Source organism: Canis lupus, chromosome 22, assembly GCF_048164855.1.
Source record: "Canis lupus baileyi chromosome 22, mCanLup2.hap1, whole genome shotgun sequence".
NCBI classification, from domain to species: domain Eukaryota; kingdom Metazoa; phylum Chordata; class Mammalia; order Carnivora; family Canidae; genus Canis; species Canis lupus.
This window is the reverse complement of record NC_132859.1, coordinates 3,002,466-3,018,418: the sequence shown is the minus strand read 5'-3', so window position 1 is coordinate 3,018,418 and position 15,953 is coordinate 3,002,466. Positions and strand designations below refer to the sequence as shown.

The following is a 15,953-nucleotide window of genomic DNA, read 5'->3' as shown; positions in this document are numbered from 1 at the left end:
TGGGGAGTCTGCTTCTCTCTCTCCCTGTGCGCCCCCCCGCCGCCACCTGTGAGCATGTGTGCTCTCTCTTTCTCAAATAAATAAATAAAATATTTTAAAAAATAAAATGTGGTCTCCCTTGGTGGCTCAGTGGTTTAGCACCTGTCTTCAGCCCAGGGTGTGATCCTGGAGACCCGGGATCGAGTCCCACATCAGGCTCCCTGCATGGAGCCGGCTTCTCTCACTGCCTGTGTCTCTGTCTCTCTGTCTCTGTCTCTGTGTGTGTGTGTGTGTGTGTGTGTGTGCCTCTCATAAATAAAATAAAATATAAAAAAAATAAAAAATAAAATGTGATCATTTTGTCAATAGCCCTACAAAAATTTTTGTGCCAATTTACACTGTTTAACTGTGATTAATTGCATCTGCTTGCCCTCATTAACTTGTCAGTCTACGCCAATATGACAAATACAAAAATGTGCTGTTATTTTAATTTGTATTCTTTTTGGGACGCCTAGGTGGCTCAGTGGTTGAGCGTCTGCCTTTGACCCAGGGCGTGATTCCAGTTCAGGGATCGAGTCACACATCAGGCTCCCTGTGAAGAGCCTGCTTCTCCCTCTGCCTGTGTCTCTGCCTCGCTCTCTATGTCTCTCATGAATAAATAAATAAAATCTTTAAAAAAATTTTTTTTAAATTGTATTATTTTAATGACAAAGGATATATTCATATATATATTTTTTAATTTTTATTTATTTATGATAGTCACAGAGAGAGAGAGAGAGGCAGAGACACAGGCAGAAGGAGAAGCAGGCTCCATGCACCGGGAGCCCGACGTGGGATTCGATCCCGGGTCTCCAGGATCGCACCCTGGGCCAAAGGCAGGCGCTAAACCGCTGTGCCACCCAGGGATCCCCCATATATATTTTTTAATTTCACTTATTTTTCCTGTGATTTGAGGCTGAAGCCCTCAAAAGATACAAATTACATCAAAAAAAGTTCTTATCACATATTATTATATTATTGTTAGTTAATATCAACCCAGTTTTTGTTTCTTTGCTGGTATCCTGTTTTTCCATTTGGAAGCATATAGGATTTTCTTTTTCTGAGAGTTTAGAATTTTCACCATGATGTATGAAGGTATGTGCATTTTTTTGTTAATCTTAATAAACATTTTTTATGCCTTTGAACAAAATTCCAAACCTTTCTTGAATTAGGGAAAATTGGATTTTTTATTATACTCATTTTTTTTTTCATTCTTTCGTTCCTCTTTGTTAACTCCTGGAAATCCTAGTAAACTTTTAGTTTGTTGGCCAGATTTATCTCTTAAGAAAGTGATTCTCATAACTTTCTTTTTTCTTTTTGATATACCTTGGGAACTTCCAAACTAAGTCCTTCAAAGACAAAATGGAATTGGGTTGTTTTTTGTTTTTTAATTTTTAAGTCATCTCCACACCCAACATGGGGCTCAAACTCACATCCCCAAAATCAAGAGTCATGTGCTCTACTGACTGAGCCAGCTAGGTGCTGTGATAAATTGGATTGTACAGTTAACATTTGTGCACTTTGGCAGGGCACAGGGGAAAGTAGGGATAAATAGATGAGCACAGAGACGTTTAGGGGACTAACCTGTATACTATAATGGTAGTTCCGTGTCATAATTTATTTGTCCAAACCCATAGAATGTACACTGCCAAGAGTTGGCCCTGATGTAAACTATGGGCTTTGGGTAATAATGATGCATTGATGTAGGTTCATGTTTTTAATGCACCAGGCTATGCATGAGTGGGGACAGGAATATATGAGAAATCTCTGTAATTTCTGCTCAATTTTGCTATGAACCTAAAACTGCTTGTAAAAATAAGACTATTTTAAATTATGTAAATTTTATCTCATTAAAACGATGGAATCTTAAAAAGACAAAACAAAGGACTGTAGAAAATTATTTGCTTGCGGGCTGGGGGTTGTTGGAAGCTTGATGAATTAAGAACAGCGGATGATCAAAAGACTAAAAGCTGACGGGTTTATTGGGGGATCATTTTACTATTCTGTTTATTCTGTACATATTCAAAATTCTCCATAATGAAGAAAAACAAACAAAAAATAATTGGTTAACAGCTGTTATTAGTTCTGGACAACAGAGGGAGCAAGACAGAGTTTTCCTGGAAGGTTATTGAGGGCCTCCCAGAATCATTGGAAGAATGGGAGAACTGGCTTAGGACAAACACAGAAGGAGTTACAGTTAGGGATTACAGGAAATTTTCCCAAAACCTGTTCCACCCACAGGCCTGTGATCTCTGAGCTTCAAGTTTTTCCTGGGCTCTGTTACAAAAATGAACACCACCATCTAGCGGCCCCTTCCTACACCCATCTGTGGTTGCAGATTTCTTGACTGGTTTTCCAGTTCACGATCATCTGAACTATAACTTCTATATATCCCTCAGAATTTTTCATTGTTTTTTTTTTGGGGGGGGGGATGGGGGAAGAATCAGGTGTATAGTGGTATAATTTTTTTTAAGATTTTATTTATTCATGAGAGATAGAGAGAGAGGCAGAGACACAGGCAGAGGGAGAAGCAGATCTCCCAGGACCCGGGGATCACAACCTGGCTCCCAGATCAATCACTGAGCCACCCAGGTGTCCCTTGTGATATAATTTATATACAGTAAAATTTTACTTTACAGTTCTGTAAGTTTTGATAAATACAAACTATTTTGACAAACAGTTATGCAACCACTACCACAATCAAAACATGGAATAATTTCATCACTCCCAAAAGTCATTTTCACTCTTTTGAACATAATCTCTCCACCCATCCTCCAGCCCCCAGCCTCCATCGGTCTGTTTTCTCTCCCTATAGTTTTCTTCTAAAATGTCATATAAATGGAATCATACCATATGAGCCTTTTGAGTCAGTTAGCAAAGGGCCTTGAGATTCATCTGTGTTGTCATTTGTGTTGATAGTTTTCCCATCTTCACCACCTTTTTGTTGTTTTGGCTAAAGCTTGGTATTTTATTGTGTGGATGTACCAGCGTGTTTATTATCCATTCCCTCGTCCAACCACGTTTGGATTATTTCCAGTTTGGGAAGTTAAGAATAAAGTCACTATAAATACTGTGTACAGATCTTTGTGTATATATAAATTTTCATTTCTTTTGGGCAATTATCTAGGATACAATTGCTGAGGTGTATGATATGTGTATACTTAACTTTGTAAGAAACTTTCAGCCTGTTTTCTAAAGTGGTTGTGCCATTTTGCACTCCAGCAACATTTTTTTTTCTGCTTAGAACATCCTACCTGGTTTTCCAACATTGCCGTGTTTTACTTCTAATTTTTTTCTTCTGCTATTTTGTGGGATTTTCAGAAGATCGGGAAAATATCAAAATATTTAAAGTAGCATATTGTTTTTTTGTTTAAAGATTTTATTTATTTATTCATGAGAGACCCAGAGAGAATGAGAGAGAGGGAGGCAGAGACATAGGCAGAGGGAGAAGCAGGCTCCATGCAGGGAGCCCGACGTGGGACTCGATCCCAGGTCCCCAGGATCACACCCTGGGCTGAAGGCTGCAGTAAACCACTGAGCCACCCAGGCTGCCTCCTTATTATGCTTATTTACTATATGTAGTGAATAATTTTTGAATTCTATGACCCCCTTTCATGATTGGGGTCTTGATGTTAATTTTAATAATGTTTTAGAGATTCACGGATTTGTTATTTTTCTGTAAAAATTTCCCCATATCTTGTCATGTTTTAATATACATGGTCTTCAAAATAAGGACAAAATTCTGTATAAGGTCAAATAAGGTCAAAATTCTGTATAAGTTAGGGGCACCTGGGTGGCTCAGCGGTTAAGCACCTGCCTTCAGCTCAGGGCGTGATCCTGGAGTCCTGGGATCGAGGCCCACATGGGCCTCTCTGCATGGAGCCTGCTTCTCCCTCTGCCTGGGTCTCTGCCTCTCTCTCCCTCTGTGTGTCTCTCATGAATAAGTAAATAAAATATAATAATTCTATGTAAGTTAAACACAACCATTCTTTATATGTGTGTATATCTATATAGCAGCCAGTTAAAGGGCAGCGAGAAATATGAGAATGAATGATAGGAAAATAGACAAAATATGAGTTCAGTTGGCTAAGAGATGGAGAAAATTGGAGAAAGGTAACAAACGTTCAAGGGGGAGGTTTGGAAGTGGAGAAAGCAAGAACATTCAGTGAGATTGGATTACCATCTCAGGGTTTTGTCCCACCCTGAAATTCCCTTAGGTACCCTGACAACAAACCTTCACATTTTTTGCCATCTTTTGAAATGCTAATTAAGTGGTTACCTACCTTTTTTTGCAAGTTGTTTCAGAGAAAGAATTTTACTTCAGGCAACTAATACCACCAATAGGGAAAGAAATCTTAGATAAAATGGGAACAGGTCTGGAACCACAAACTTTGTGAAGTTTTCCTTTTAGGAAAAGCATCTATTCTCGTAACAGGCCCTAAGCGCTTGCTTTTTCTAGTCACCTTAGGTTTGTGGTATCTTGGTTGAACTGAAACTCTGAATGCAAAGGCGATTACTAGGAAGAGGTGGAAATTAAAACCTCAAACTATTGGTTACAAATGAAGCCCTGTGTCTGTATTATTATGAGACCTGTTTTGCCAAAATACTAAATTCATGGAAGTTATGTGAAGATAAGTGATTTTAACCTGGGAAAACAGCTTAAAGTCCTAAGTTTAAAAATTGCGTGGAAAGAGTTCTCTCATTACTTGTCCAAACCAGAAAGCATCTGCATTTCAAAACCTGGAGGACTTCATTTTCTTTACCCCACTGCAATCTCTTTTTTGAGTTACCATGTTTCATTCTTACATTTTTAATTTTTATTTTTTTTAAGGATTTTATTTATTTATCCATGAGAGACAGAGAGAGAGAGAGAGAGAGAGAGAGAGACAGGCAGAGGGAGAAGCAGGCTCCATGCAGGGAGCCCGACGTGGGACTCGATCCCGGGTCCCCAGGATCAGGCCCTGGGCTGAAGCCAGGCACTAAACCGCGGAGCCACCCAGGCTGCCCCATTTTTTAATTTTATTTTTATTTTTATTTATTTTTATTTTTCCCATTTTTTATTTCTAATACACAAACACTTCAACAGCAATATTATTCACCATGGCCAAAAGGGGGCGGCCCCCCAGATGTCCATGGACAGATGAATGTGTAAGTAAAATGTGCTATATACCCACATGTACACACAACAGAATATTGTTCAGCCTTCAAAAGGAAGGAAATTCTGTCTCTGGTTACAACATGGATGAAACTTGAAAACATGCTAAGTGAAAAAAAAACAGTTACAAAAGACAAATGCTGTAGAGTTTCACTTATACGAGATAAAGTTGTCACATTCATAGAAACAGAAAGTGGACTCGTGGCCACCGGGCCTGGGAGGAGGGGGCAATGGGGGATTGTTCGTTAGGTAGAGTGTCAGTGTTACAAGATGAAATAAGATCTGCTGCACACGGGGTGCCTGGGTGGCTCGGCGGTTGAGGGTCAGCCTTTGGCTCAGGGCCTAACCTGGGATCGAGTCCCGCATAGGGCTCCCTTCGGGGAGCCTGCTTCTCTCCCTGCCTGTGTCTCTGCCTCTCTGTGTCTCTCAGGAATAAATAAAATCTTAAAAAAAAAAAAAAAAGTCTGTTGCACACAGTGTGGATATACTGAAAAATGGCTAAGATGATAAATTTTCCATCACATGTTTTATCACAATTAAATATATTATATAAATACCCAGTGGATTTGTACTATGAATTTTGTAAAGGATAACCAATTTAAAAAATCCATCAAAATTATAGCCCTACAGACAGATGGAAGAAACAGTGGTAATAGGGTCATTATACTACTTTACTATTACCTGGTGATACTTGTGGCTTTAAAGATCATTTGGCAAAGTGTATTTTGTTGTTGGGTTTTTTTTTTTTTTTTGGCAAAGTGTATTTTGAATACTTAATAAACATTAAAAAGGCTAGAGCCAGTTGGCCTGATTTGAATCTCAGTTCTCTGGTTTACTGGCTGTATAACCTTAATTTCTGTTTTCTCAATCATGAAAAGATGACAAAGGGATAATAATAGTACTCATATCACAGATCATTACATTAGGGGCGCCTGGGTGACTCCGTTGGCATCTGCCTTCGGCTCAGGTCGTGATCCCAGGGTCCTAGGATCCAGCCTGCATGGGGCTCCCTGCTCAGCCTGGGAGCCTACTTCTCCCTCTGGCCCTCCCCTTGCTCATGCTCTCTCTCTCTCTTGCTCTCTCTCAAATAAAGAACATCTTTTAAAAAAAAGACTGTTGTATTAAATGTGCTCATATATGTAAAAAATTTACAATAGTGCCTTGGCACATGATGTGCTCTACAGGATTTACCACTATTACTACCACCACTACAACCATTATTATCAATAAGGGATTTTTCTGGGATCCCTGGGTGGCGCAGCAGTTTGGCGCCTGCCTTTGGCCCAGGGCGCAATCCTAGAGACCCGGGATCGGATCCCACGTCGGGCTCCCGGTGCATGGAGCCTGCTTCTCCCTCTGCCTGTGTCTCTGCCTCATCCTCTTTCTCTCTCTGTGAGTATCACAAATAAATAAAAATTAAAAAAAATTTTTTAAGGGGTTTTTCTATCACCAGTTTTAGAAACTTTTCAAAGGCAAACACTAAAAGTTGTACCCCTTCTTTCTCCTAGATGTGGAGATGGATGAATGTGGGGATGGATGGAACTCGATGAGTCAGTTCTTCCTAGCAGGATGTCAATTTAACTTCTCCTCTAAGAAGAGGCTAAAAAAATAAAAATAAATAAATAAATAAATAAATAAATAAATAAATAAATAAATAAGAAGAGGCTAAAATTTTGGACACCTGGGTGGCTCAGTGGTTGAGTATCTGCCTTTGGCTCAGGGTGTGATCCCAGGGTCCTGGGATTGAGTCTCCTATTGGGATCCCTGCAGGGAGCCTGCTTCTTCCCCTATCTCTTTGTGTCTCTCATGAATAGATAAATAAAAAAAAAAATTTTTTTTTTAAAAGGGGGGACTAAAATTTGAAAGCATAATTGGGACAGAAGGCATAAAGGGATAATAAATAAAAATATAATAATGACAATATTCAATGATCTGCTTTAATAAAACATGATTTTAAAAAATACGAATGTATCATATGTGGGTGGTTATTTTTATCATATTATTATTCCTTTATGAAAGGATTAACTGCAAGATTTTAAAAAGATTTTTATGTATTTGAGAGAGAGAGTGCACAAGCAGGGGTGGGTGAGGGACGGGGGGGGGGGGGGGGGGGGAAGCTGACTCCCTGCTGAGCAGGGAAGCCACCCTAGGGCTTGACTTATAGTACTCTTGCCATAACAGTACAAGCTCCCATATGCCCTTCACTTACAGATGGCCTTCAAGTTTTGCCAATTATCCCATAATATCCTTTATAGCATGAGGAATTCAATCCAAGAGCATGGATTTTCTCAGCAGTCATGTCTACTCTCCTTCAATCTAGAAGAGTTCCTAAGCCCTTCTGTGACCTTCATTTTCTGAGATTACTCTGCGAATTGTGTTTTTTGAGCATTGTACCACACTTCCAGTTCCACATGCCCTTCTAGAATTGTCTCAATCTAGACCAACCTGTGCCTCAGTCCATGAACAGAATATAAAGTAGACCTGTGTAACTTAGGAGGCTAGGTTACAAAGGCCATACAACCTTCTCTCTGGCTCCCTTTCACATACAAACACATACACGCCCTGGGAGTCCTGAGCTGACATATAGAAAATGAAGAGACCATAGAGAAGTAGAGGTATCAGATATGCAGCCATTCCAACCCTCAACTGTACGAATCTTCCAGATCAGGGGTCATGAGTGCAGGAGCCTTCTCATGATTCTATCTCCCAGCCTTTGAGCCACTCTAGCTGAGACGTAGTGAGCCAGGCTCTGGGCTGCACCAGCTGACAGCTTAGGACTGAGAAGGCCTGTCCCTGTTGAACCTTATCCAAATAGTAGCAAAATAAGCACTGTTGTTTTAAGCCACTAGGTTTTTTAGAGTGTTTGTTACAAACCAATAGATAACTGGAAAAATTGTAAACCCATTATTATTTTTTAAATTTTTATTTATTTATGATAGTCACACAGAAAGAGAGGCAGAGACACAAGCAGGCTCCATGCACTGGGAGCCCGACATGGGACTCGATCCCAGATCTCCAGGATCGTGCCCTGGGCTAAAGGCAGGCGCCAAACCCCTGCACCACCCAGGGATCCCTGTAGACCTATTATTTTGTGGAATGTTCCTCCATTTGTGCTCCCTTGAGGTTCATTCACAGTTGGGTTATATATTTCAGGCAAGATCACTTAAGTAATTTTGTGCTTGGCTCACTGCATCCATCAGATAACATAGGATGCCAATTTGCTCCACTACTGTTGATGTTAACTTCAATCACCTGAGTAAGGATGTGCTTCCAGGTTTCTTCACAATAAAGTTACTCTTTCTTCATGTATAATTATTTTGTAGAGAGATAATTTGAGACAATGTAAATAACACCTGTTATCCAACCATTTTCCATCCATAAGTCTTGCTATCCATTTATGTTTCTTGCCTGAATTCATTATTTCTATGAGAGCTGCAAAGTGATGATTTTATAATTTAACTGTTCCTTTGACTTTTATTAGTTGGCATTATAAGGAAGGGTTTTCTGTTTAGTCATTTATTTATATCATCATAGGCTGATGGCCCCTAATTTAATCAATTGATGTAATTTGTTTGCCGTCATTTTTATTTTGATATATTGTCCCAGATTCAGCTGGTAAAGGTCCTTTTAAAACTTCTGTGTCCTTCTGACATGTCTCCATTATTCTCTGAATACTTCCTTACTTCCTGGCCCCAAAAGGTGTTCCTGGTTATCCCGTCCCTCCTTTGCTCCTGAAATCAGCCTTTTCTCCAAGAAGACTTGTTCCTCTTGTTGAAGAATAGTATTTAGAAAGTTGGTGGCTTGTTTTGCTCATTGCTACTGGGATCATAGTGCTTCCAGGGTTTTTCTGTGGACAGAGACAAGTAAATACATTGAGGGTGGTGAGTACTAATGAAAAGGAAAGGAATGTGGGAGCACAAAAAAGGAAGAGATATCTAACCCAAGGCTTCAGAGTTTTGGGGAGGGGAACAGAAATATTCTAGGCAGAAGATATTTTTGTGCAGAAAGTCTGAGTCGAGAGAACATTTCATGTTTAAGGAACTAAAGTAGTTTAATATGGCTAGAGTAGAGTGAGGGAGCAGTGGTAAGAGAGCAGGATACAACATAAAGAGGGGCTTGCCAAATCTTGAGACAAAGACCCAATGAGAAATGCTAGAAATTTTAAGTTTGTCCTGAGAGCAATGGAGAATTATTAAGATTCCAAGCAAGGGATATAGGATCAAAAAATATTTTAGAACAGCTGCCTTCAATTAAAAAAATTCACATACCTTCCTAAAAGGATTTTGAAATACTATGTACTTCCACATTTTCAGTCAGCATCTAATAATTTTTATAAGTTTAAAAGTTAATTTTTTAAATAGGAGGTTTAAAATAGTTTACATTTTTAAAAAGATTTTATTTATTCACGAGAGACACAGAGAGAGGCAGAGACACAGGCAGAGGGAGGAGCAGGCTCCATGCAGGGAGCCCGATGTGGGACTTGATCCCGGGTCTCCAGGATCACACCCTGGACTAAAGATGGCACTAAACCACTGAGCCACCCTGGCTGCCCAAGATTTTACATTTTGAAAGATAAAATGGCCTTGGATTATACCTGAAATAAGTATTTTATGATATGATACTCACCAAATCTTAAAAGTCATGTAAAATTTCCATCTATGGATTTTTATCAAATGTCATCTAAAAATTCTGTTGGTCTCAGGAACCACGAGATTACATTTATAAGAACTAACATCACTAGTCTATGTTGCCTAAGTTGTTCTGAATTCAGGGCAATTTTCACCCTTAACAAAACTATATGAGACAGGCAAAGGACTTACAGGCTTAAGATGCTTCAACTACTTGTTAGAAAAGGTTTCCAGATTTCTGCTTTTGCCAAAGATGGAGTAACAGGAACTGGATTTATCCTCCTGCTGAAACAACAACAAAAAGTCAGACAAAATATAGGAAAAAATGGTTTTGAACTATTAGATATCAAACATTAAAGGACAGTGACTTCTGGGAAACAAGAAACAAAAGAGACTAGCCCTTTGATTGCCTTGGCTTCCTGCCTTTAGAATCTCTAAATTATAGACATAAACTTAACTGTATTAATAATCACATTAAATGTAAATGGTCTAAATACTCCAAATAAAAGAAATTGGCAGATTAGACAAAAAGCAAGACCCAATTATTTACTGCCTATAAAAAAAAACACTTTAAACATAAATATAGAAACAGATTAGAGAACTGCAGAAGATATACCATACCAACAACCAGTCAGGAAAGCAGGCATGCTATTTTATTTTTATTATTTCTTTTTTTTTTCAAAGATTTTATTTATTTATTCATGAGAGACACAGAGGCAGAGACACAGGCAGAGGGAGGAGCGGGCTCTCTGCAGGGAGCTGGATGCAGGACTCTATCCCGGGACTCCGGGATCACGCCGATCCGTGGGCCAAAGGCAGACGTTCAATCATTGAGCCCCCACAGGGGTCCCTTATTATTATTCTTTTTAAAGTAAGTTCTGGGCCAATGTAACACATGAACTCCTGACCCTAGGTAAAGAATCACATGCTCTACCAACTGAGCCAGCAGGCACTCCAAGCATGCTATTTTAATATTGGACAAATGTCAGAGTAAAAAGAATTACCAGGGATACAGAATGTTATTTCATATTGATAAAGTGATCAATACAATTATTATTTTTTTTAGGATTTTTAAATTTATTTATTCATAGAGACACACACACACACAGAGAGGCAGAGACCGAAGCAGGCTCCATGCAGGGAGCCCGATGTGGGACTCGACCCAGGGTCTCCAGGATCACATCCTAGGCTGCAGGCAGCACTAAACCGCTGCACCACCAGGGCTGCCAGATCAATAACAATTCTAAACATTAATGACCTAGTAACAGAGTTTCAAAATACATGAAGCAAAAACTGATAGAACTATAAGAAGTTGATAAACTCACAATTCTAGTTAGAGTTTTTAGAACCCCTTTCTCAATAACTGATAGAATAAATGAACAGAAAATCTTCAAGAATATGTGTCTTGATCAATATTATCAACCAACTGGACCTATTTACCATTCCACATAATAGCAGAATACATATCCTTTTCAAGTACACACAGAACATTTACCAATAGAGAGTATATTCTAAGCCATAAAGCAGACCCAGTACATTTAAAAGGATTCAAATCATACAAAATGTATTCTCTGATCACAATGGAATTAACTTAGAAACCAATAACAGAAAGAGCTCCAAAAAATCCTCAAATATTTGGAAATGGAATAATATGCTTTTAGAAAACCATGGGTCAAAGAAGAAATCAAAAAAAGAAACTGAACCCTGTTTAGAACCAAATGGAAATGAATATTTGATATATCTGAGTTTGTGGGATATCAGTAAAGCAGTTCTCAAGGGGAAATTTATAGAGCTAAATACCTATATTAGAAAAGAAGAAAGATCTCAAACTGATGATCTCAGATTCCGGTTTTAAAAAACTTGAAAAAGAGCAAACTAAACACAAAGTAAGAAGAAGAAAGGAAATAATAACGATTAAAGTGAAAATCAACGAAGTAGAAAGCAGAAAAACAATACGTAAAACTAAAAGCTGCTCTTTCAGAGGGTCAATAAAATTGGTAAAGTTCTATCTAGCCAGACTGTTGAAGAAAAACAGAAAACAAAATCACCAACAGGAATGAGAAATTTGATATCATCATAGAGTCTAGACACTAAAAGAATAAAAAGAGAATATTATGAATAACACTTTGCCTATGAATTTGACAACTTAGACAAAACTGACAAATTCTTTGAAAGACACAAATTGCCAAAGCTCAGTCAAGGAAAAAATAGATAACCTGAAGAGCCCTATATCTTTTTTAAAATTTATTTTGGAGTTAAAAACCTTACTACAAAGAAAACTTTAGGCTCAGATGGCCTCATTGGTGAATTCTACGAGACATTTAAGAAAGAAATAAAACTGAGGCATCTGGGTGGCTCAGTCAGTTTGGCACCTGCCTTCAGCTCAGGTCATGATTCCTGGGTCCTGGGATAGAGCCCCATATTGGGCTCCCTGCACGGCAGGGAGGCTGCTTCTCCCTCTGCCTCTGCCTGCTGCTCCTCCTGCTTGTACTCTCTCAATCTGTGTCAAATAAATAAGTAAAGTCTTAAAAAAAAAAAGAATAAAAGCAATTCTATCATACCAACTCTTCTGGAAATAATTCTACACAAAATTTGTCTCTGAGGTCAGCATTACCCTGATACCAAATCTAGTTAAAGACACTACAAGAAAATGGCAAGCGAATATTCCTCATTAAGATAGATGCAGACATTTGAAGGCAAGATTTAGAAAATCAAGTTCAATACATAAAAAGGAAAATATATCGGGGTGCCTGGGTAGCTCAGTTGGTTGCGCATCTGACTCTCGGTTTTGGCTCAGGTCTTGATCTCTGGGCTGTGAGATGGAGCCCTGTGTTGGGCTACACACTCAGCAGGGAGTCGGTTTGAGTATTCTCTCCAAACCTGCATGCTCTCTCTTTCAAATAAATACATCTTAAAAAAAAAAAAAAAAAAAGGAAAATATATCATGATTACTTTAAGCTTATCCGGAGAATGTAGGGCTGGTTTGACATTTAAAAATCAACCAATCGGGGAGTCCTTGGTGACTCAGGGGAGGTCCCTAGGTGGCTTAGCGGTTCCTGCCTTAGGCCCAGGGCTGATCCTGGAGTCCCTAGATCGAATCCCGTGTCTGGCTCCCTGCATGGAGCCTGCTTCTCCGTCTGCCTGTGTCTCTGCCCTGCCCCCCCTTTCTCTCTCTCTCTCTCTCTCTCTCATGAATAAATAAATAAAATCTTAAAAAAAATAAAAATCAATGTAACTTGCAACATTAACAAACTGGAAAAAGCAAAGTCATATAATAATCAAAAGACAGAAAAAGCACTTGGCAACATTCATTCCTCATCAAAACAGGAAGGAATAGAGGGGAACTGTCTCAACTTGATAAAGGGAATCTATGAAAAACCCACATGGTATGTATGTATTATGTTTTCCCTCTAATATCATGGTTCTAGTGATATTGGACTCAGAAATTTGGGAAGTTTTGTTTTGGACTTCTTGAGTTTGGGATCCAACATGCCATCTAACATCTAACTGGGGATTTGCAGAGCAGTATGGATCTGGAGCTCAAAAGAGAGAGCTGTCATAGAGTCTATTGAAGGATATTTTAAAACTACTTAAGAAAAAAAACAACCTAGTTTTTATTTTTTAAGCAAGTCCTGCAAGGAAACATAGGTGAAGAGTAAGATGGGAAGAGGATAGGGAATGGAAATATTGAAGAAAAGCAATACTTAAGCCTCCACCTGGAGGATATAGAAAGAGGAACAAGAAAAGATGACTTAGTGTCAACTATCATCATCATCAAAAAAAAAAAAAAAAAGACCAAGAACAATCTTATAGTAGTGAAAGGACACCTCTTTGATATGCTGTAAGAGAAATCCAGTTTCAAGAAAGAGGGAAGGGTCAACAGAGTCAAAAGTTGCAGAAGGGTTTTAGATATAAGGACGTTCTGGTTGTTGGGGATATGCTTAGCCATAAATACAGGTGACCACTAGAATATATTTAAAATAGGCATTATCTGGTATAGATGGGCTTTGGCCAATCCTTAACGCGGGCACATCTCATTCCATTCCATTGCACTCTGGGTGGATAGTGATGCAAGCTGAGGCTCTCCTATTGGTTACTGCATTGTTCTCCCGATTGCTCATAGAGACCTACCAAGAGAGCACAGTATCCATGGCCTTAGAAATCTCAAGTATCCATTTCTCAGCTCAAAAAAGGGTAAGTGAAATACTTTCGTTGACTGGGAGGCCCGCTAGGATTCGGGGCCTTTGTTCCTGACAGTAAGAACTGTGTATCCTTTCCCCCATCAGGTACCTGCCACCTCCTGCTCCGAGAGGCCGACTGAGCCTCGATTACTTTATTAGCGAAAAGGTGAATAAGAACACAAGTCCTGCCTCACTACTTCCGCGAAATAGCTTAGAATAAAATGAATTTTTTTAAAAAGCCCGAGTCGTCTTACTCCGGCTCCTTGATACCTGGGGCCTGACACACAGCGTGGGCTCCGCAAAGGGCTGCATCGTAGTAATTGAATATTTGTTAAAAGGCTTCTTTAATCTGGAAGCCGTGCCAAGTGTCATTCATTCCCCCAACCCTCATTTAGGTTCCCAGGCGGCCAAATTTATTTATTGATTTATTTTATTTCATTTTATTTATTTTATTTTGTTTTTTATTATTAATTTTTTTTCCAGGCGGCCAAATTTGATCTCTCATCTTGGCGGTCGCCAAAGAGTAGCTGGGGGGACTGCAGCGCATCTAAATAAAAACGCTGGGTGCTGTGCAAGCCGAGCCTCGGGCCAGCGCCCCGGCCCAGCGCCCCACCAGACTGCGGCGCCCAGACCCCCTTCTCGTGCACATCCCGCCCCCGCCGTAGAACTTTTGCAGAGAGACGCGATCACATCTCACTTCGACGTCCCTCGAGGTGTCACGATGAAACTCTCGGCAGCAGCCTTGGCCGACCCCACGCCCCTCCACCTGGGAGGAGGCCCCGCTCCCCGGAGGCTTCCCTCTCGGCTCGCTCAGCCTCTCCCCGGGGTCCAGAGCGGCGATCAGCCCCGCCCCCGCCTGCTCCCCGAGGCTCCGGCCGTCCTCAGAGGGGGAGCCCTTGCGGCGGAGGAGGGGCCGGCCGCCCGGTGCGGGGGCGGGACGGGAGCGGGGCTGTGAGTCGCGGGCTCCTCCCCTCGGGGGCGGGGCCTGGCCTGCGGGGGCGGGGCCAAGGCCGCGTGGGGGCGGGCCAGAGGCGGTGGGGGCGGGGCCTGGCCTGCGGGGACGCAGCCAGGGCCATGCGGGGGGCGGGCTCGGCCGGCGAAGGCGGGGCCGTGCCGTGAGGGGGCGTGGCCTTCCATGCGGGGGCGTGGCCTATCGTGCAGGGGGCGGGGCCGGGCGCCGCAGGCCCTTCCTCCCGCGGGCGGGCAGGCCCGAGCGACCGCAGCTTGTCTTCCAGGAGGCGGACCTCGGCGGCGGGAAGGGGCCCGGGGGGCGGGGCCTGCCGTGCGGGGGCGTGGCCTATCGCGCGGGGGGCGGGGCCGGGCGCCGCAGGCCTTTCCTCCCGCGGGCGGGCAGGCCCGAGCGGCCGCGGCTCGTCTTCCCGGAGGCGGACTGGGCGGCGGGAAGGGGCCCGGGGCGGGGCCGGGCGTGCAGGGCCCCTCCCCGGAGGCGGGCTCGCTTGGCGGCGGCGGCCCGCGGTGTCCGCGGTCTGGCTGCGGAGCCCGACGCGCTGTGGCTCCGCCCCGTGGCCGGCCGGGGCGGAAGCGGGAGGCGGGGGCGGGGGCGGCGTGCGCGCTGCTGGCCTCGTCTCCCGCGGCGCTGGGGCCCGCGCTCCGCGGCGGCTGCTGGATCCGGCTCCTCGCGGCGCCCGCCGCTCCCGCACAGGCCTCGCCCCCGAGCCCCGGCCCGCGGCGCCCGCGCCCCGGCCCCCCGGCCCCCCGGCCCGGCCCCGATGGCTCTGTGCAACGGAGACTCCAAGGTCAGTGTGTGGCGCCGAAGCCCCGCGCCCTCCCCCAGCCCGTCCGCGCGGCCCCGCGAGCCCCGGTCGGGGCCTGGGGCAGGTGCTTTGTTGATCGTCGCCGGCCGCTCGGGGTTGCTGCGGCCGCCGGCCCCGGCGTCGGGAGGGCGTCAGCTCCCCGCGGCCGCCTCGCCGGCCCTCGCCGGCCCGCGCCTCCCCCGCCCGGAGCCCGGGA

At 42.8% G+C, this 15,953-nt stretch overlaps 1 protein-coding gene and 1 long non-coding RNA gene across 7 annotated transcripts in view; one reads left to right on the top strand and one right to left on the bottom strand.

Annotated features, from left to right (window-relative positions):
• Positions 1-8,077: 8,077 nt before the first annotated feature.
• Positions 8,078-14,937, bottom strand: LOC140613789 (uncharacterized). 5 transcript variants are annotated; one of them, XR_012014667.1, is made up of 3 exons: positions 14,680-14,937; positions 9,994-10,086; positions 8,078-9,020 (listed from the first exon to the last, which is right to left on the bottom strand). It is a non-coding gene; the product is annotated as an uncharacterized lncRNA (long non-coding RNA). The 5 variants fall into 5 exon arrangements; XR_012014668.1 differs by having other exon boundaries at positions 9,994-10,083; positions 14,680-14,936; XR_012014665.1 differs by lacking the exon at positions 14,680-14,937 and adding an exon at positions 13,629-13,775.
• Positions 13,844-15,953, top strand: part of GMPS (guanine monophosphate synthase) — a 76,879-nt gene continuing 74,769 nt past the window's right edge. The window contains exon 1 of one of the 2 annotated variants that reach the window (XM_072792182.1): positions 13,844-13,995. In XM_072792182.1, the coding sequence (XP_072648283.1) occupies positions 13,870-13,995 (126 nt within the window). In that variant the 5' untranslated portion in view covers positions 13,844-13,869. Of the gene's footprint in view, positions 13,996-15,231; positions 15,740-15,953 lie in introns of those variants that run through there. The other variant, XM_072792183.1, reaches the window with a different exon arrangement.